Here is an 18,146-nt window from a genome sequence, read left to right as displayed (position 1 = left end):
ACCTCTATATGCATTTTTGTTGCAAACGTTATGAAGTCTTCTGGTTCAAAACTCTGCGGGCATTTATTAAGTTTATAAAAAGATCACACAGAACGTAAAGCAAACAACGATAGTGGGGTTATGAGTTTTTATGAGAAACAGTGTAGTTCTGTGCAGAATACTACCTAGACATGTCATTCAAAATGTGCAGCTGAGATAAACAAAACCCGCTTGAGAACCAGACACACACTCAACCCAAACGAAATTTAAACTCAAACTTTCCCTCCAGCTGCGTGTTTCCATGGAGCCCGGCACTTCCGCTTCCGCTGTGAGCCGTTTCCGTCCTGCTCAGTGAGATTTTAAGGAAGCTGGGATGCAGGATGTTTGTATTTTCTACTCTCTCTAGTTGTGATGGTATGTTTGAGTTCAGCAATATGCATGCTTGTAGTAAGGTGTCTTTTCCCTGTTGTAGCTATGTGTGTTAGCGCATAGAGGGGGCAGACAGCGTTACTGGAAATCTGCTGTCTTCAGGTTGTGTTTTCAGCGCCACTGAATGACAGTCCCCTTAAATAAATGTTATTATAGAAGTGAAGCTGGGGAACAACGGGGGTGAGATTGGCCTGTAGTTACTGGGTGTTTTTTGTATTTTTTTTCTTAATCTTTTCGACGAGTGCAGACTTGACAGATAACATGAACTTTTTTAAAATATGAATTTCAAATAGTTAACCTTAAGGTGGTTCATAAATGAGTCTTTCTGCACCGCGATGTTCCCTTTAGGAGAAGTCTGCTATCTGAGCATTATAAGTCTGCATTCCCTTCATTTCCCCTTGTGTTGAATTCAGCAGTGAAATCTGCATTGTGGCTTCGTTTCTTTGCGTGGAAACGGCAGCATCAACAACAGTACTGTTGTTGACTAGCTAGCCTGTTCTCTCATCCAGTTTCTGCCGAGAGCGGAAGGGTTGCTTGCCTGCAGCGGTGATCATTGTTTAAATTAAAGATACAAGAGACGAAATAGCAGTAAAATAGTCTCTACCCTCCCCCCCCGCCCTCAGTTATGATGGTCCTTAACGGTATTTCCACTTTGACTTTAAACTGGTCACATGGGACATGGAAATAAAGTACTAGAACTTATACGTCTCTTATTAAGCTGCATTGGTAGGAAGTGATGAAATGTTTTGTGCTACCGTATTTACCACCAGCTTTCTGGCCTTAAACAGCCTCAGTTCGCCAGGGTGCGTACAAATGACCGTGCACGCAATGTGCCTTCATCTTATTACCTTCTCCCCAGCCGAAACTGTACCAAACACATCTTTCATCTTCCCTGTGGAGTCGAAGTGCGAATAAATCTGTCCCTTAAAACAAAAGCAAAGGTAGAAGAGTTCACGATTCCTTCTCTTTACGCGTTTATTGTCCCACGTTAGAAAGTTCGCTTCATGTAAAAAAAGTAAAGATTTATTTTACAGGCCTCTGAGAAGTGTGTGATTATTGTTTAAAACGTTTTTCTCTCCCTCCGCTACTGATTTAGGTTAGCCTGCAGTAACTACCCAGAGAGGAAGATCCATGATAGGTAGCCTTCATCCTTATATATTATTAATTCTGGGGGTAAATATGGCACAATTAGGAGGACAAGAGGAAAAAGAGAAAACTACAGCACTTAAAGGTAAGGAGTTGAAAAACATTGCATGCGCCGTTTTCTTAACCCCTCTCAATACCCATCATAATGTTTTGTGTTTGAGTCATGAGTTTACTGGTATTTTTGAAATCCTAAAGTATGATGTTACTTTTAAGGGACGCAGAGTAAAGACTGCACTGTGTATCATATGTTAGATAGCAATCAGAGAAGGCTGAGAATCTGTATTTACACCAACTACTGAAGAATAATTTTCAACTTAAAGGCTCTTCAAGGTCAGATCTTAGTTACACAAGCTCTAAAAGAGAACATCAAAATTGAATTTTCGCTGAGCAGTCTGTAGCATCACTCACAGAAGATTTCAAGGCAAACGTTTAGCGAACACTGGGCAATACTTTTGCCTAAATTACAAATTGTAAGAACAAAATTTATCATTTTGTTACCGTATTTATCAGGGACATTGCATGTGTAGGAGTGATCTTTTTCATACATGTAAAATGTATGAATCACATACGTATTTAACAGGGCTTGATAGCACAGAGGTCTCTTAGGTCTTTCTGCTGTGCTCTGCATGACTAAACAGTATTATTGATAGTAAGATAGATAGTAAGTATAGCAAGACCTTATTATACTCCTTGCCGTTTGTTAAATATTGGCTTCTAATGAAGCGTTTAAGTAACAGAGGTGTAACACCAAACCCTTTTGTGTTTTTTTAAAGCATTTCACCTGTTTGCCTGTCCCGAACTTTGAGTCCTTAAGCAGAAGCTTTATTGAGCCTTACGGTATATAAGTGCTAGGCTGACAGGCGTGTGTCACGCTGCGGCTCTGATCTCCTCTTGCAGTTCTGAAGGTCTCTGTTTTCATTAACTACTCCTATGGCATGTGTTTTGTTAAGACTTTGAATTTGGTCAGTGAGGGATCCTTGTGTGGATTAATTGAATATTGATGGATATGATAGATGGTACAGGAGCAGCTATATTTGTCTTTGTTGGGGGGGAGGGCTGACATGTCTTATTTACACACTTTATTGTCCCAGATGGGAAATTTGCTTTGTAGATGGGGTTAAAGACACAAAACATTACACAATATATTTGTAACACAACATGAACCCATTAACAAATGAGAGACGTGTGTTTTGAGAAAGAAAATTAATGTAGTAAAATTTGCAGTACCTTGTCCTAATTGAGCAGGTTAATAGCTGTGGGAATAAAAGATGACTTACAGCTATTGACCTCTGCATGAAAAGCCTGTTCCGAGTTTCAACACTGAAACACTGAGCCTCCGTCATCGGTCCTCTAAAACAAACAAAGTATTGATTGGGCGGTGAGACTACTAGCGAATATTTGTTTGCTTGCCTGGCTGGCAACAGGAAGATAGTCACACAGGCCCAAATGGAATAATGACAGCAAAAACAGCAATTTATGTCACTAAAACATTGTGACTCCCGATAGAATACCAAAGAACAGATTTATTAGCTCATGTAATACCAGGGAGCATGTGGGTATCTGGAAAGAGACCTCCTGAAAAAGCCACAGCCAGCCAAAAGAGCCGTGCCAAAGCTGGAGACTGCCGTCACAGTGGCTCGGGTGCCAGAGGACTGGAGAAATGCAGGCAGTCTGGCTGCACATCTTGCTGGTCCTGTGTCGCTGCCATGCCACTGTTGGTTAGTGTAATGTGGGCTTCTTGAGCAATCCTGATTGGTATCTGCAAAATCGTCACATCACTCAGCCCCCAGAGACTTTTAGTTTCCCTTGATTAGAATATGGTAGCAAATTCTGAGCAGAGCGATGAGCAGTAGCATCTTCACCCAGGCTGTGGTCAGCTGCAGTTACACTTGCCGGCACTCTCAAGCTATATATCGTGCAGAATCTCCCTGCATCTGAGCACCAATCTCAGAGCACCTGTATAATTGTACTAAAGCTCCGTAAGACATGGCTTTAATAATTCAGGCATACGAAACCCAAACTGTACGTGCAAACAGGTCCACCTTCTCACAAAATCCCTGGTGCAACGTAACACACAGCATGCTTCTTAGTTGCTCGTTTGTGGCCTTTCGAGAGCAGTATGTACTTCTTTCATTGGTGATCCACAAAATGAAGCTTATCATGAAGCTTAAGAATAGTGCACACGATAATGCCTGTATCAAACAAAAGGAAAACCATTGAAGTGAAATGAAGATATAACAAGCCTTTTAGAGAAAGGAGATGAGCTGTATCTGATCAGGTGGTGTCATTTGTTTAAAAAGACAGTTATCCTAATGCAGTTTCATCTGCATTATACAGTAGGTTAAATAGGCTTTTATGGGGTGGCCTAGATAGCAAACAACTATTTATAACAGTTTCTCTAGTAAGATGCATTCCAAGTTCCAAACAACCGAACTACAACTGAACCTTGTAACCCTGTACTGGTTGTAAGTTGCGAACTTCCTATAATTGAAACTGCCAGCTAAATGGAAAGTGAGGCCTTTCAAAGTATTTGACAAAAAACATTCTGTGTTAGTTCACTTCTGTGGGCTTGTTGGAGAGAACATAAGGATGAAGTGATCTTGCAGTGGACTGAAATGGCAGTACCAAGGTTGCTCGCTCCTCGTGCTGAACAAACACGCATTTGAAAGCCATTTTGCGAATGGTAACTATTGTCTTTTAGGTTATAAATTGAGAACATCGAACCCGTTTCTTATATCTAAACTAAAGACAAGGATGTGAATTACATCAAAATGTCAGCCCATCAGGTGACTCTCAATTGCAATCCCGCTACCCAATGGCATCTCTTTTTATGCCTTCTTTCCAGTGGAAATCTGCCTTTAGTTACTGGGCTAGGTCAGTAATTTTTGACAGATTGGTTTGTCCTGGTGCTGATTTCATACATAGCTTAGTAGTGACTTCTGAATTACTGGAGTAGTTCATCCCCATACTCATTGTTTCAAGTTTTTCGGTTCCTTTCATGTTCAGTGTTTTGTTATAATTTTTATCCTACTGGTAATTATGTTCGGAATTATGTTGGGAACATCGCCTCACCTGCAGACAGACATTTCTTTGTGTCGGGGTGGTGATAACCTGAACAGGAGGCTTAAAAAGTGTCACGCAGACATTTTGATGTGCCACAGCCAGGGAAGAATAAAATAGCAAAATAAGGATGACACATGCTGTATATAATCTATACATCATGTGGCATAACAAATGCTGTGATATGATTCAGTATACAATGAATGTTGTGATATATGATGTATGCTGTAATGCACAATGTGAAAATACAGTACAGATCCACCCAGAGACAATTGTGGCAGCAATGCAAACCAACAGGTGCTTCCATCAAGTACTCACTTATCCAAGCCATTGTTTTAGGATTTCATTTGTTATTATTTTTCGGAATGTTCGAGTATTTGTTTCTCACCTGGAGTCTGTGTTACAGTGTGTACTGAAAGGTGATTTTAATGTCCTGATGTCAGTCTTTTAGGCGGGAAAAGGTGTTATTTGGAAAAGTGTGTGAACACTTTCTATAGGCATTGTATATGCTGTTACACTCAATATATGGTGATATATGATACATCATGACCTGCATATATTACTGCAATAAATATTGCTCCCTAGGACTTATTCTCCAGCATGTTGTTAGAATGAATCTGTTGTTATTTTATATGCTGATAATATCAGAGCTCTTCTTCACTCCAGTATCCCCTGGAATGCAATGTTTCATGTTTTTTCTCCAATTGTTTTTCTTAGATTTGTTGTCTAGGATAGACCTGGATGAGCTAATGAAGAAAGATGAGCCTCCCCTGAATTTCCCAAAGACCTTGGAGGAATTTGAGTATGCATTTAATGAAAGTAAGTATGGTCACAACGATATCATTGTTCGTATCTGAAAAAGTGTCCTGTGTCAGTAAAAAGGGAGATCTATTGATCTATGACAGCAGGTCATAGTTTGTGTTGAAAAATTATTGAAGTGATTTTAGTAAGGGAGAAATTAAAATGCTGTCCTTTATTACTGACGGCTGGAACATGGGTGTCCTCTTATCTAGCACAGCCCTTATTCACATCATCACCTGAATTGGCTGAAGCTGTTGGGTTATTTGCTGCCAGTCAGAGTGAGCTTGTGTGACCCATGACAACCAGGAGCCAAGTTTTCCTCGGGGAAAAGGGAGGTAGCGATTGTGGCAGACTCATGCAGTGGAAACTGGTCTGGCAAGAACTGTGGTGGGTCTAGTTGCCACGGTTCACGTTGGAGCGGATAACGTAGGGGAAGGCAAATTTAAGGAAAGAGCTTGCAATCGTGTAGCTTGGACTTATCAGGAAGTTGCCACATGCAGCCTAGGGAAGCAAATATGGAGAAATATGGGAAATGTGGAGATTTAACACATGGCGAAAGGATCGATGCAGAGAAGAGAGGTAATGAGGTAAAGATTGTAGAACAGGACCTTGGACCCTGGAGGAACACAGCATGAGTGCAGAGTAGTTGAGGAGTATTTAGGGGCTGTGAGCTCAGGGCAATACTGGGACAGAAGAGTGTAGGAAAGGTTACAAGCGAGAGGAGGCCGTTTGGTCTGGTAGTTAGTCCTGAATTGATCCAAGGATCTCGTCCAGCTTTGTCTCAAAGAAAAGCCAGGAACGCCATGGCTGGCTAGCCTCTGCCCTGCTCCCACAGCCCTTTGGGTGAGGCATGGCCTCTTGTCCTCGAGACATCAAGACCAGTCTTGAGTTCACAGGTCCAGTATCCCTCCGTGCTTCGAGCTTACAGAGCGCAGTGCAAGCACCGAAGGCCACTGCGTTGACGGAGCAGTGGCATCGTAAGAGTGACCGAACCGTGGGAGGAGAGTATAGAATCAATGGGTACAGTTTGTGGGTCTCTATATCAACGATAAACTGAAAGCTAGAGAACTGCAACAGGACGGTGCAGGCAGTTTAGGGTTATGCTATATGCCTATATGGGTTACACTGGACAGCAGAAATCCTCAGGACCTAATGAGTGTATACTGTAAACTGGCTAGAGCAGACATGGGCCCAGATGGCTTTTCTGTATGATGATGATGAAGGAGCTGGTGAGAGACTGTGAGGTCAACAGCGACTTTGAAAGAGTTGCAGTGCTTCAGTGGCTCAGACAGGCGAGAAAATATCCATGAGTCAAAGCTAACCTGAGTGACAGAAGTGACAGCCATTACTGTAAAAAAAAAGAAAAAAAAAAGACATCTCAAGTCCTGCATGAAGTCCGAAACAAGGAATTTAAATGATCCTACAGACATGTGGCACAAGTTGTTTTGTGGCTAGCTGAGCAGAATTGGAACATTTTCGTATAAACGCACAATGGTATGTCTAGAGCAAACAATCTTTTCTGTCCAGCATGGTGGTGGCAGCATTGTGTTAAAGCTCTGCTGGTCGTCAGTTAGGATTTGGAAGCTTGTCAAGACTGAGGAGAAAATAGATGGAGCCAATTACAGACAAATCTTAGAGGGAAACGTACTTTAATAATAATAATAATTAATAATAATTGCTTACACTTATATAACGCTTTTCTGGACACTCCACTCAAAGCGCTTTACAGGTAATGTGGACTCCCCTCCACCACCACCAATGTGCAGCATCCACCTTTAATCTGTGAAAACCTAAAGATGGGATGAAAATACAGCTTTTAACATGAGAATGACCCAAAGCACAAGGCTAAAGCTATGCTGGAACGGATTGAGAAGAGTCAAAGTCAACAAACACATCAGCAGACATTGAGTCAAAGTCCTATCTTGAATCCTATTGGAATTCTGCTTAAAAACCCAGAAAACTGCCCTTCATAAGTGATCCCCGAGCAATTTGAGACAGTTGAAGCAAATCTGATGAGAAGAATGGGGGCATACTGCACCACGCAGGTGTGCAAAGCTGGAAGAGATTTACCCGAAAAAGACTTGCAGCTGTAATTGCTGCCAAACAAATATTGAGTTTATGGGACTGGATTTTTATTCAGTCAACACAGTTTATTCTTTATCTTTAATTGTTTTTTTTATATTCTTGTTATTTGTTTTTAATAATATTAAAAACAACAATTCGGTTTACCCATCATTAACAATCAAATAGCCAGTAAGGCAGCATCATGTCTAGTGATACGACGAAAAAACAGATGATAAAATAATGGAATGTGGTATTTGGCATATGGGAACGGCTCTGTATAGCCCTCCAATTCCAAAATGCTACTGGGGGAAAACAAATTACATTAGAATTGGTGATTTTCAATGTAAGACCAAAGGGGTGACTTCCAAAAATGTTCAGGTCTCGAATGGAGATCGTATGTTACTTTTTCTAGAGGTAAAAATGTAGCTACCTGAGAAATACACATTTCAACCATTGGCACCCTGGAGACAGACCATAGTAGCAATATCCATTTCTTCACAAAATGAACCAGCATAGAAAATAATTGTTTATTTTGACATGTACTGTAACTTATCTTACTATTAGAAGTTTTCCTTTTGAGCATTTTAAAATATTAAGTTTTAAAAAATTGGAAAACATGATTTTCTGTTTTCACATGAAGGGACACTCTAAGGATGCATCTGAGTACTTTTGCGAGGCATTGTATCAGTCAGTGGTTTAGATTCTGGCACGGCTATCAAACCAGTTAAAGATAAGAATGTTATGTAATTTTATATTACATGTATTCTGTGGGGGTCAGGAGGGAAACAAAAATGATAGCAAGCAAGTTGCAAAAGATTTCCAAACAATCTCGGCAGACACTTGGCATGTTAAATTTAGCATTGCAATTGCAAAGTGATCCACACAGGAATTAGGAACATTATACGGTGTCCATAATTAGTGTATTTCTGTATATACAGAACTGCTTGGAGTTGGGATATAAAGGGGTCTGGGTGTTTATGTAGATTCTGTGTCCTCATCAAATCTGTGTGGAGAAGCACTAAAAAAATACTTTTTGTAGTTTTTTATTCACAAAATGCAGAACTTTCGTTAGCACAAAATTCAGAGTTTATTTCAAGGGAAGCTATGCCCAAGACGTCTAATGCAATGCATTTTTAATACTGCGTTCAGTTTTGTTTGCTGTTCTACAGAAGGATTCTTGGTGTGTGCTGGGGGAATACTAGTTATCCTAATATGGATTATGACTTTTAACATTAGACATTTTAATGTAATTTCATGAATTTGAATTCTGTACCATTAAGCCATAGCTGTGCAGTGAACAATAAAGGCACACTGATGGGCTGCTCAGGCAACTGGCTTCTCCTCTATGTGTGGAGAGCTATGCAGTTTAGAGATTGGTAGGTCATGCAGTTTATTTAGAGTGCTCTCTGTCCAGTCAGAAATCTATTGCTGAGACAGACAAGTAATGGTATAAGAAGACCCTGTCAGTGGGGTACTGACACTCTCACTGCCAGGTAATGAAACAGCAAGCTAAGGGAAAAAATGCGGTTCTGGAAAGGCCAGATTAGTATTAATTATATTAATAATTAATTATTATTAAGAGTCTAATTAGTTGGTCGGCCATAACTGTGTCTCATCATCTGAAATGAATCGAGACAAGTGAGTTCCATCTGCCCACAAATATAAAGCACCATCTCTGCTATTGAAGGGCAGCGACATACTGTAAATATTTCAGAATATTTCAATGGAGAAGACCTCAATTAAATTTGGTAGCAAAAGAGAATATTTATTTTACTTTTTGTACCTGCTTGGCAATACTGGTATCTCTGGATGCACTGTCTAATTAGAGAAGCAGTTAACATAATTTGACATCAGTCGTGGAAGGTTTTCAATTACAGAAACCAACCTTACCTCCCTAAACTGCTGTGTTTTGATTAGCTTGCAGTAATGTTGGTTCTTATTTGAGGGGAAGAGTGAGGGTAGTTTTGGACTGTAGATCAGCGGATGAAGATTAAAAATCTTTGGAAATAATTTGTATTAGTAGTTTATGCATTTGTGTGTTATGTTTTATAAAAATAATGTATTTAAATCGATATCTTAATGTTGCTCCTCCTCATTGATCTGCTCTCTCACTGTGCCAGGGAAACAAGAAAACACATCATCTGCTTCATTTTCAGTTTTCATTCCTGGCTGTCGGGATCATATTATCTGGTGATTTGAACTGGTGACAAGATTGTTTACTTTATTTCAACTGCCATCAAAGTTGGTATTATTTATTATTTAAGTATAATTACCCTTCAAGTTAGTTCACAGAAGAATGAGGAGAATAATTTCCGGTCTCATGGGATGGTCATCAGGAGCTGAATCTCTTTAGTCTAAAGCAAAGGGGGACGGAGGGGAAGTTTGATCTGAGCATGATGCAAAGGATTAAAGCCAGGGTTCACCTAGGGAGTTATTTCACCCTGTGTGTCCCAGCCAGATGGTGGAGGCTCCTGCAAGGTGCAGCTGGACGAAACTTGTGATTCATTCTGCATCTGAATTACCTAACGCACCTGGTGGACTTAATGGATTCAGTGGCAACTGTGTGTGAGCTAGTGGAATCCTAAAATGCTTTTATCCAATACCAATACCATGCTACAGGAAGGCTTGGTCCTATAAATATGGGCTCCTTCCTTAGACAGGAAGAGAAACCATTGCAAGTCTTTCTTTCAGCCAGCTGTTGTTATCCAAAGCATTTTGCAGTGACCAAAAAGTGAGGTCAGTTAAGTGTTTGAGGATCAATTTTGTAATGGCAGGCTTCCACAACTGTGTGAAGTAGAAGAACGGAGGTGAGGTGCTTTTGGTGTTTCTGTTGAAACTGAATGATACACAGATTTTTTGCTTAGTGGTACTGCTATTTACTTCCAAAGTGGATATGGTAGATGACGACGACGATGACGATGATGAAGTCTAATAGGAGACACAGCACACTTATTTAGTGTGTCAAGGTAGTAAAGCCATGCTTAAATTAAACAGGAAGTGAAGAGGTGAGCAGTGTTTTTGAAATTAAGGAAACAATTCACTTTTCAGTTTGTGTTGATTGTTGCTCATCTATCAATAAATTAGCATGTTTCACATGAGAAGGTGTAGAGCATGTTTCTTTTGAATAACGCGCAGATTCAGAAATGGAGGTTCAGATTCAGTATTAGAAAATGCTGTTCTGCACCTTTTAAACGCACTAGTTGCTGCTGTATCTGCAGTTTTAAATGTTAAGACCGTAGTGCTTTTTACAGTAGCGTAGAGCAGACGTCTGCTTGTGACTGGAAGAGGAACAAGAGATAAGAGCTGCGGTATTTAAATAGCAAGTTCTTTAAATGAAAAAACATATTTCATGGAGACATCTTATTTTAATCAGAAAGCTGACGGCTTCATCACAATAGCCCTCAGCTTTTTCATTACTGGAAATCCAAGGTTATGTACACCTAATTAAGCTAAAAAATTAGAACAGCACGCTAATTATTGTGAAAAGAAAAAAAAGTTCGGGAAGCAAATTCCTCAGAGAGGCTGTGTTGTAAAGGCGGTGGAGCTGAACTTTCAGTGCATTTTCAGTTTTATCATAATTTCAGCTTTCTTCTCTTAGGCATTGCTGTTGAAAAGATTTCGGTTTTCCCCTCTATGAATGCATAATTTATTTCTTCTAGGTAGTTCAGTTCACTTGCCATTTTTAAGCCAATTTTTTCTGTATCTCTAAGGAATGAAACTGACTCAAAACAAGCTTTTAACATTATATTTTGTTGAACTGCTAATGATAAAAGCAAATAGTGTAATTTTTATTTAGCAAGCAAATGGTAACTTATTGCTTGGTTACCAGGGATAAGTGATACATTTTAAAGTGTTTAAAAATCTTTCATCTTCAGTCTGTTTTGGTTTTTTGCTGTTGCAGAATAATTCAGAATGTACCAACCCTTCAGGCTGAGTCAATTTAAAACTTTTTAAGCTCAGCTTGCTGTTGCACATTTGTGCTTGTTTAGTGTCACAATGAAATAAGCACAGCACAGATCACATTAACATACAACAGCTCATCTGAACACACAGGTAAGTTGTCTTGCCGCGATGGGAATGAAAAGGTGTTGGAAACAGAGCGGTTAGCTAAAGTGGGGCTAGATTACAGCACAGAGATGCCAGGTAACTTTACCTTGAGAAATAGAATGCCTTCATGTCTGGTCTGTAAACTGTTTCAGACGAATTTCACCTCCATTTCGGCTTGCATGTTCTCTCCAGGTTGGAGCTGAGCAAGATCTCTTGTGTGTCTAACCTTGGAGTGCTGCCTGCATGCAGCAGATAGTTTAACCTTGGGTGCTGAAGGGGGCCTTGGGAAATTCTTTGCCTGGGGCAGAAGAATCCCAATTGCATTCTTACGTTTTGCTGGTGCAGTTTTTTTTTTTATTTGACTTCTAAAGGCCTTTGTTCTAATAATAAAACAACACATAATGCACATACTTCTGTTTTACGAAAAAGTGAGGTCACGCCGAGTGCAATCCATCGCTTTGACCTTCTTTGATTTTGTTAGAAATTTCCATGCATGCTTTGCCTTTCGGAGAGATGGCTCCAGTTTAAAAAATGAGGAGACATCCCCGATCACAAGATACAGCTCTTCAAAAGTGATTCGTTTTCGAATCCCTACCAGAGCAGAACGTGAATTGGGTGAGGTCAAAGGTAAAAATCACAGCAGAGTACGTTATTGCCATTGGAAGATCTCCATTAATGATCTGTACCGCTTGAACAGTGTATCATTCCTGCCTAACGTGCAATGGATTTTTCATTGAAACAAAAGGATTTGGAATCAAAAATTACTTTTTTTAATTGCTTTTATTAAAAATGTCGCTACTGTAAGTAATAAATCAAGTATTATTGTAATAAACTTTAGTTTATAAAGTCACCTCAATGCATTTTACAGTATTTAAAAAGCACATTACACAATAAAGATGGGTAAAAACAAAGCAGAATATAAAAAACTCACAAAAGTTCTTTGTGTACAAGATACATTTCCAGGGTATCATGTGAATTATTGGACTTAAAATATCTTGTCTCTAGTTTCTTTTGGGATGGTGTCCCAGAGCATAGAGGCACAGCGACAAATGGCCCTGTCAGCCACAGAGTGGAGATGAGCTGAGAGGACGTACAGCAGCAAGAATCAGCTGAGTGAAGGTCGCGTGGACCTTTTCTTCTTTTTTAAAGGCTCAATGGGCTCTGCTGTTTCTGTTTTGGCAATTAAGAAGAGCAGTGGTCCCAATACAGAACCCTGTGGTACTCCGGTAATCACGTCACCCTAATTTGAGCCCCTCTTATAATTGTGCTCTTTGTGTTCTACAGATTAACCAGTTGTGAATCCAAAAATACTTATTTATATTCTACTTACATGAGATACCTACTGCTTCCTGGGTCAGGTTTTGGACCAGGGGTGCAATTTGGCTTGTGGAGTTTGTTCCTGTGTTTGCACAGGTTTCCTCCAGGTTCTTCGGTGTCCTTTCACAGTTCAAAAGTATTCTGGCAGGTTCACTGGCCTCTGAGGAACTCCGGGCATTTCTCGAGAAGAGTAGGGATATACTGTATCCCAGTGTCCGGGATAACTAAGACTAACTAAGAAGTAAGAGGCCGGTGTCCAGCCTCTAAATAGTCCCCATGTGTGATTGGCTTGCGCTGGCCCTGCGATGGACTGGTGTCCTGTCCAGGGTGTACCCTGCCTTGTGGTCCTTGTTAGCCGCATAGGCCCTGGCTTCCTGTGACACCGTATGGTATAAAGCGGTTGACATTATACATCATTTTATGAGCTGCTTTCTTTCTGCGTATAGGTTTTTTGTTTCTGACCAGTCATAGTCCTTTGACTGGTTTCTCCCATCTACAGCCATGGAAGACTGTAACTCCTTTAGAAGTGTCACGGGCCTCTTGATGGCCTCACTGACTAGTGCTTGGAGACCGCTTCAGAGAACATGTTAGGGCTGTGAGAATGAAAGATTCCTCCAAGCCCATAGTTTCTCATTTCACCTCTGACGGCCATGATCACCCTGAAACCCCTCCCCCCCAAAAGGGTTTCTTAACTCTTCAAGCAGAAAGACTTCAGAAACTAAAGTTATCCTGAAATGTGGTTCACACCTTCGCCCTTCTGTCTCAATGACAGACTTGTTTTCTTATTCTCTCTATTCATTTGTATGTTTTGACTTCACACCTCTCCTCACCTCTCTTGACCTCGCACCACTTGATTGGTCACTCTGCCTCTCCCCTGTTCCTGCCTCCTCCTCTCTCCTGGCTTTTGTTCTCCTGTGTTGTCTCATCTTTGCTGTCTGTCCTGTCTTTCTCACACCTGAGGAAGGCTCCACATCCAAAACGTTGTGTTTTCTCTCTTCTCTTTTCAGCATGGAATAAACCTATGACTTGTTTCTTTGCAGACTACGCCTGCTGACGCAGCTACCTACCTGAACTGCTTATTTTTTGTTTTATATCTATAAATAATTCAGGAGGATCCGTTTTCAGATTTTGTTTTCACTTTGACATTATAAGGTGTTTTGTGTTGATCAAAAGATCCCAAATGCATTGTGATTATATATTGTAACAGTAAAATGTGAAAAAGCCCGGGGGGGTGAATACTTTTGATAGCCACTGTATGTTTTTTCTCTTTAAGTTTGAGTGGTATTGATTCTGAATCCCTCCATTCACCTGTGTTTTCTTCCTGTGCCTGACCTGGGTGAGATAGTGACAAAAGCACACACATACACAGTCCAAGCCAGTTGTTGCATTTTGGAATGCAAATGTTGGTTATAAAATATTTGGCACTGATAGGAGATTAGCCTGTGGGAATAAAGATTGTGGTTGCGTTAATGAAGTTGGTGCTTGGCATTCTAGCGAGTATAGAACCCTACGCAAGTTCAGAGAGTTTATGTTGAAACTATGTGCTGCCTCAAGTCATAGCTATCAGGTGAGATACAGGATCACAAAACCTTCCTATCCTTATTTCAGATAATCTCAGGCATAATTTACCAGTATTGCGGTCGTGCTTTTCTTTGTCCTGCACAGTGTAGAGTAGAAAAGGACGACATTTTGTGATATTGCCAGAATATAGCTGATCAGTGCTCTCTGAAACCGTACCTCCACAACCTGCCAAGATGATTCAGAACTGCAGAAAAAACACTGTTGTCCTTTTCATTGGCATCCCAGTGCTGAACTAGATCTCAAGTGGATCTAGTAGAAATTTGCAGAATTTGCAGGCCAAGGCAGTTGTCTGAGCCATGGTTGGCAGCTGCCCAGAAGGAAACTTAAGTTGTGATTGGAAATGGTTTGAAGTGCTTTGTAGCTTGTAGCTGTTATTCAGGCCAAAAAATGTTTTAATTGCTTGAAATCGAGGATGCAGAAAAAAGGTCTTCATGACTTGCAATTGGGTTCAAGGTCAAACCTAAACAGCGTTTATTGATGTTAGTTATGAATTCCAACATGCAGAGAAGACTGACAGCAGAAATGCTGCACTGAGCTCAGTGATCAGAAATAGTTTCAGGATGAGTTGCAGCTGTTTTAAAAAAACAAATTTGATTATAGACAAAATCTGCACACTTATCTGGTATGATTTTTCACTATCTCGTTTAATAGAAGTCAGTGGTCCATGTCTGGGCATCTAGATTGGCTTTAGAGTAGCTAAAGAGAAGAGAAGACACGTTGCCTTTGGTCACGTTAAGGTACGATGTCTTGCTGGTGTTATATTTCCACCTTTGAAAGATGCAGAGCTGTTCTGAAGGCAGGGTAACAGACCATGGCCCTGTTTCAGACAGACTTCTCTCTGCTTCCTTTTAAAAGTGCGAAGACTGATTTTGTCATGAAATATAGATTTATTGGCTATAAGATGCTTTGAAGCAAGAAGCAAGCAATAAACTTTTATTTTGATCTCCTCACCGTTGTTGTCTTAGTTTTCTGGTGTCTGAGATCGCAGCGCTTCTGTGGGAGTTTGCCAGTGATGGAACACAGCTGTGCGAGCCCTACATGGCCGTCCCACCAGCTGCTTTGTGGAGCCACAGTCAGATTTGAGTGCTGTCCCGTTTTGTTTTTCTGTGTGGGACTGTGCTCTTTTTTTATATAATGTATTGGAGTTTTAAATATTTGTTGTTTTGGTTTTTTTTTGTTTAGAGGGGCAGTTAAGGCACATCAAAACTGGAGAGCCGTTTGTTTTCAATTATCGAGAGGACCTGCACAGATGGAACCAAAAGCGATATGAGGCTCTTGGAGAGGTAACTTATTTGTTTTGTTTTTTTTTTATTTAAGCATTAAGCATTTATCTTCTGTACTAAACAACACTTTCTATTTGTTTTAACATTCTGAGTTTTAAGGTTTTTTTTTCACTTAATTAAAAAGTAGAATCTCACTGAATAAAAACCTAAAATAGATTGCCTGAGAAACTTTGATCATGATTTTGATCTTTCTGTTTCCTAATTTTAATAGCTTTATAATTAGATTTTTGTAATGTATGTGTTAAACTCACTCACATAAATGCACATAAATGCATACTTTTTCTGAGATATGGCAGCGAACTGTACGAAACACAATGTCTTCAATACACAAATTCCGACAAAGTCCTCAAACATTTTTATGTCATCACGTATGGTCTGTGGTTGCTTTTTGTAATCATTTCCCTTAATTGGGGAACCAGCTGTGTAGTTACTGCTCTATGCCAGTATTATTTAGCTAGCAAGTAGGGGCTAAGGGTTAGAAAAGTATATCCCTACTTGTATTGTTGTAGTTATGCATTTTAAATACATAATGTTGCAAATGAGGACAGTTCCAGTTTTCAGGACTTGTTAAATCTTTATATCTCTCCTTTAAAACTGCAGCATTTATGTGCCTTGGTACCCTGTCCGGCATGCTCACGGTTGTTTTCACGCTGAACATCTGTTTGTTTCCTTCTCTGTGTAGTTTGTATAGAACATGGGCCAGTAAACTCTGTTTTGCACTAAGCTTAACTGAAGCTAACTTTAATCCAGAGTAAATGTGCTCATTTGAGTGCCAGTAGGTATATGTATATGTCATACATCGTAAACACATCCTTGTGGTTGAAAGATCTTAGTATGCCTTCTGTGGTGTCACCGGGGGAAAAGCAGGTGTAAAAGGGATGTTACTCACACCACTGATCTTCTCCGTTTCTTTGTCCGTACATTTTTCAATTCCGGTCCGTAACCCGTCTCCAGTTACCTTAAACAATCCAAATTCCAAAGTTTGCATGTCCACACAAATCCGTACCGTAACCAAGTCGTAATCCATAAACCATAGTTAGTTGTTCCTTAATCCTTTCAACCACAATCCTAATCCTCTTCTTCCTCCAAAACGCATTCACCTTATCGTTTTCCGCACTGGCTCACCGCCTCTGGGGCATTTATATTCTGTTTCCTGATGTAGCTCACCTGTGTCTCATTGTTTCGCTGCATAGGCCTTTTCCAACAGTGGGTCAGCTGGTTCTCCTTGGCGGCCATCTTGCCCAGGTCTATATCGAGTATATTAAGTGTTTCATTCCGGAAATACCAGTTATAAATGACCCTTCACCTGGTCCTCTTACACTTCAGAGAAGAACTTTAACTGCAATAGAAAACTACATTTTCTATACAGTATGTGAGAAGGTTAAATCAGATCAGCATGGTATTAATGAAAGTCTGACATAAAGATTAATTATATTAAACATAGACGTTTTCATTTGAGCACATTAGTTCACGGAACACGTGGATCTTAGGGAAACTTTGGAGGGAGAAGTCCCTTGTCACATCTTACTTGCTTAGTTGGTTGGCTGTTTCTTGAAGGATCCCGGAGAGTTAACTTGAAGATTTCAAGAATGGGTGGTTTGTTTCCAATGCGAATAAGTGCCTCCTGTTTTCAGTACCCTATGCCCCGACTCTCAACTAGAACATGCGAGGTGCTGTCCTTGTGTCACTTGGCCTGGTTTTGTCGATGACTTTGAGGATTGTAAATTGCTTGCTGAGGAAGGTCTGCTGTTTGGTATTTTCATAAAACCGCGGTGATACAGGCTTACAGACGGAGGGGGCATTCGGCTCATCGAGCCCGTTTGGTAGTTAGTAGTTAATTGATCCAAGAGTCTCACCCAGCTGTTTCTTGAAAGGAGCCAGTGTTTCAGCTTCAACATCATGGCAGGATAGCTGGTTCCAGGCTCCTTCCACCCTTTGCCCAACAGAAGTGGACCCTGTTCTCAGTTTTGAAGCGCCTCCACATAGTTTTAAAGTGTGTCTTTTCCGTCGTGTTTCATACTTGATAATGGAAGAGTCCACTGGGTTGACCATTGACTATTAACCACTTCTCAGACCAGACACATGCATGTCCTCCTGATGCCTAGTGCCTGAATTAGTCCATGATGAGGAATGTGGCTGGCAGGGCCAAAGAGGGACTACAGACCTGCCATCAACGAACCTCTAGCAGTGGGAACTGGTCCATCTCGGTGTGTTATTTCAGATATTGTTGGTTTAGGGCTTGGGTGCTGGTTCATGGTGATAAAAGGTGTGTTAGGGTATGAAACTGCTTGTATGGTGTTAGTGGTGGTGGGATCAGAAGCAGTCAGCAGAAGGGGCTCCTCTCCTTAGTCTTTCCTTTGCAGAATTACAGAAAACCTCGACAATATTCCTCCAGCACCTCACTTCTACAGTCCTTGTGAGTTATAATGTGCCACCTCA

The 18,146-nt window shown here is 40.5% G+C and overlaps 1 protein-coding gene across 2 annotated transcripts in view; it reads left to right on the top strand.

Moving 5' to 3' along the window:
- Positions 1-294: 294 nt before the first annotated feature.
- Positions 295-18,146, top strand: part of arb2a (ARB2 cotranscriptional regulator A) — a 183,367-nt gene continuing 165,515 nt past the window's right edge. For both annotated transcript variants that reach the window (XM_006626501.3, XM_069187516.1), the window contains exons 1-4: positions 295-393; positions 1,505-1,639; positions 5,332-5,433; positions 15,607-15,707. In XM_006626501.3, the coding sequence (XP_006626564.2) occupies positions 1,540-1,639; positions 5,332-5,433; positions 15,607-15,707 (303 nt within the window). In that variant the 5' untranslated portion in view covers positions 295-393; positions 1,505-1,539. The remainder of the gene's footprint in view (positions 394-1,504; positions 1,640-5,331; positions 5,434-15,606; positions 15,708-18,146) is intronic.

The sequence above is a fragment of the Lepisosteus oculatus genome, chromosome 3 (assembly GCF_040954835.1).
Source record: "Lepisosteus oculatus isolate fLepOcu1 chromosome 3, fLepOcu1.hap2, whole genome shotgun sequence".
Taxonomy (NCBI): domain Eukaryota; kingdom Metazoa; phylum Chordata; class Actinopteri; order Semionotiformes; family Lepisosteidae; genus Lepisosteus; species Lepisosteus oculatus.
This window is presented reverse-complemented; position numbering and strand designations above follow the sequence as displayed.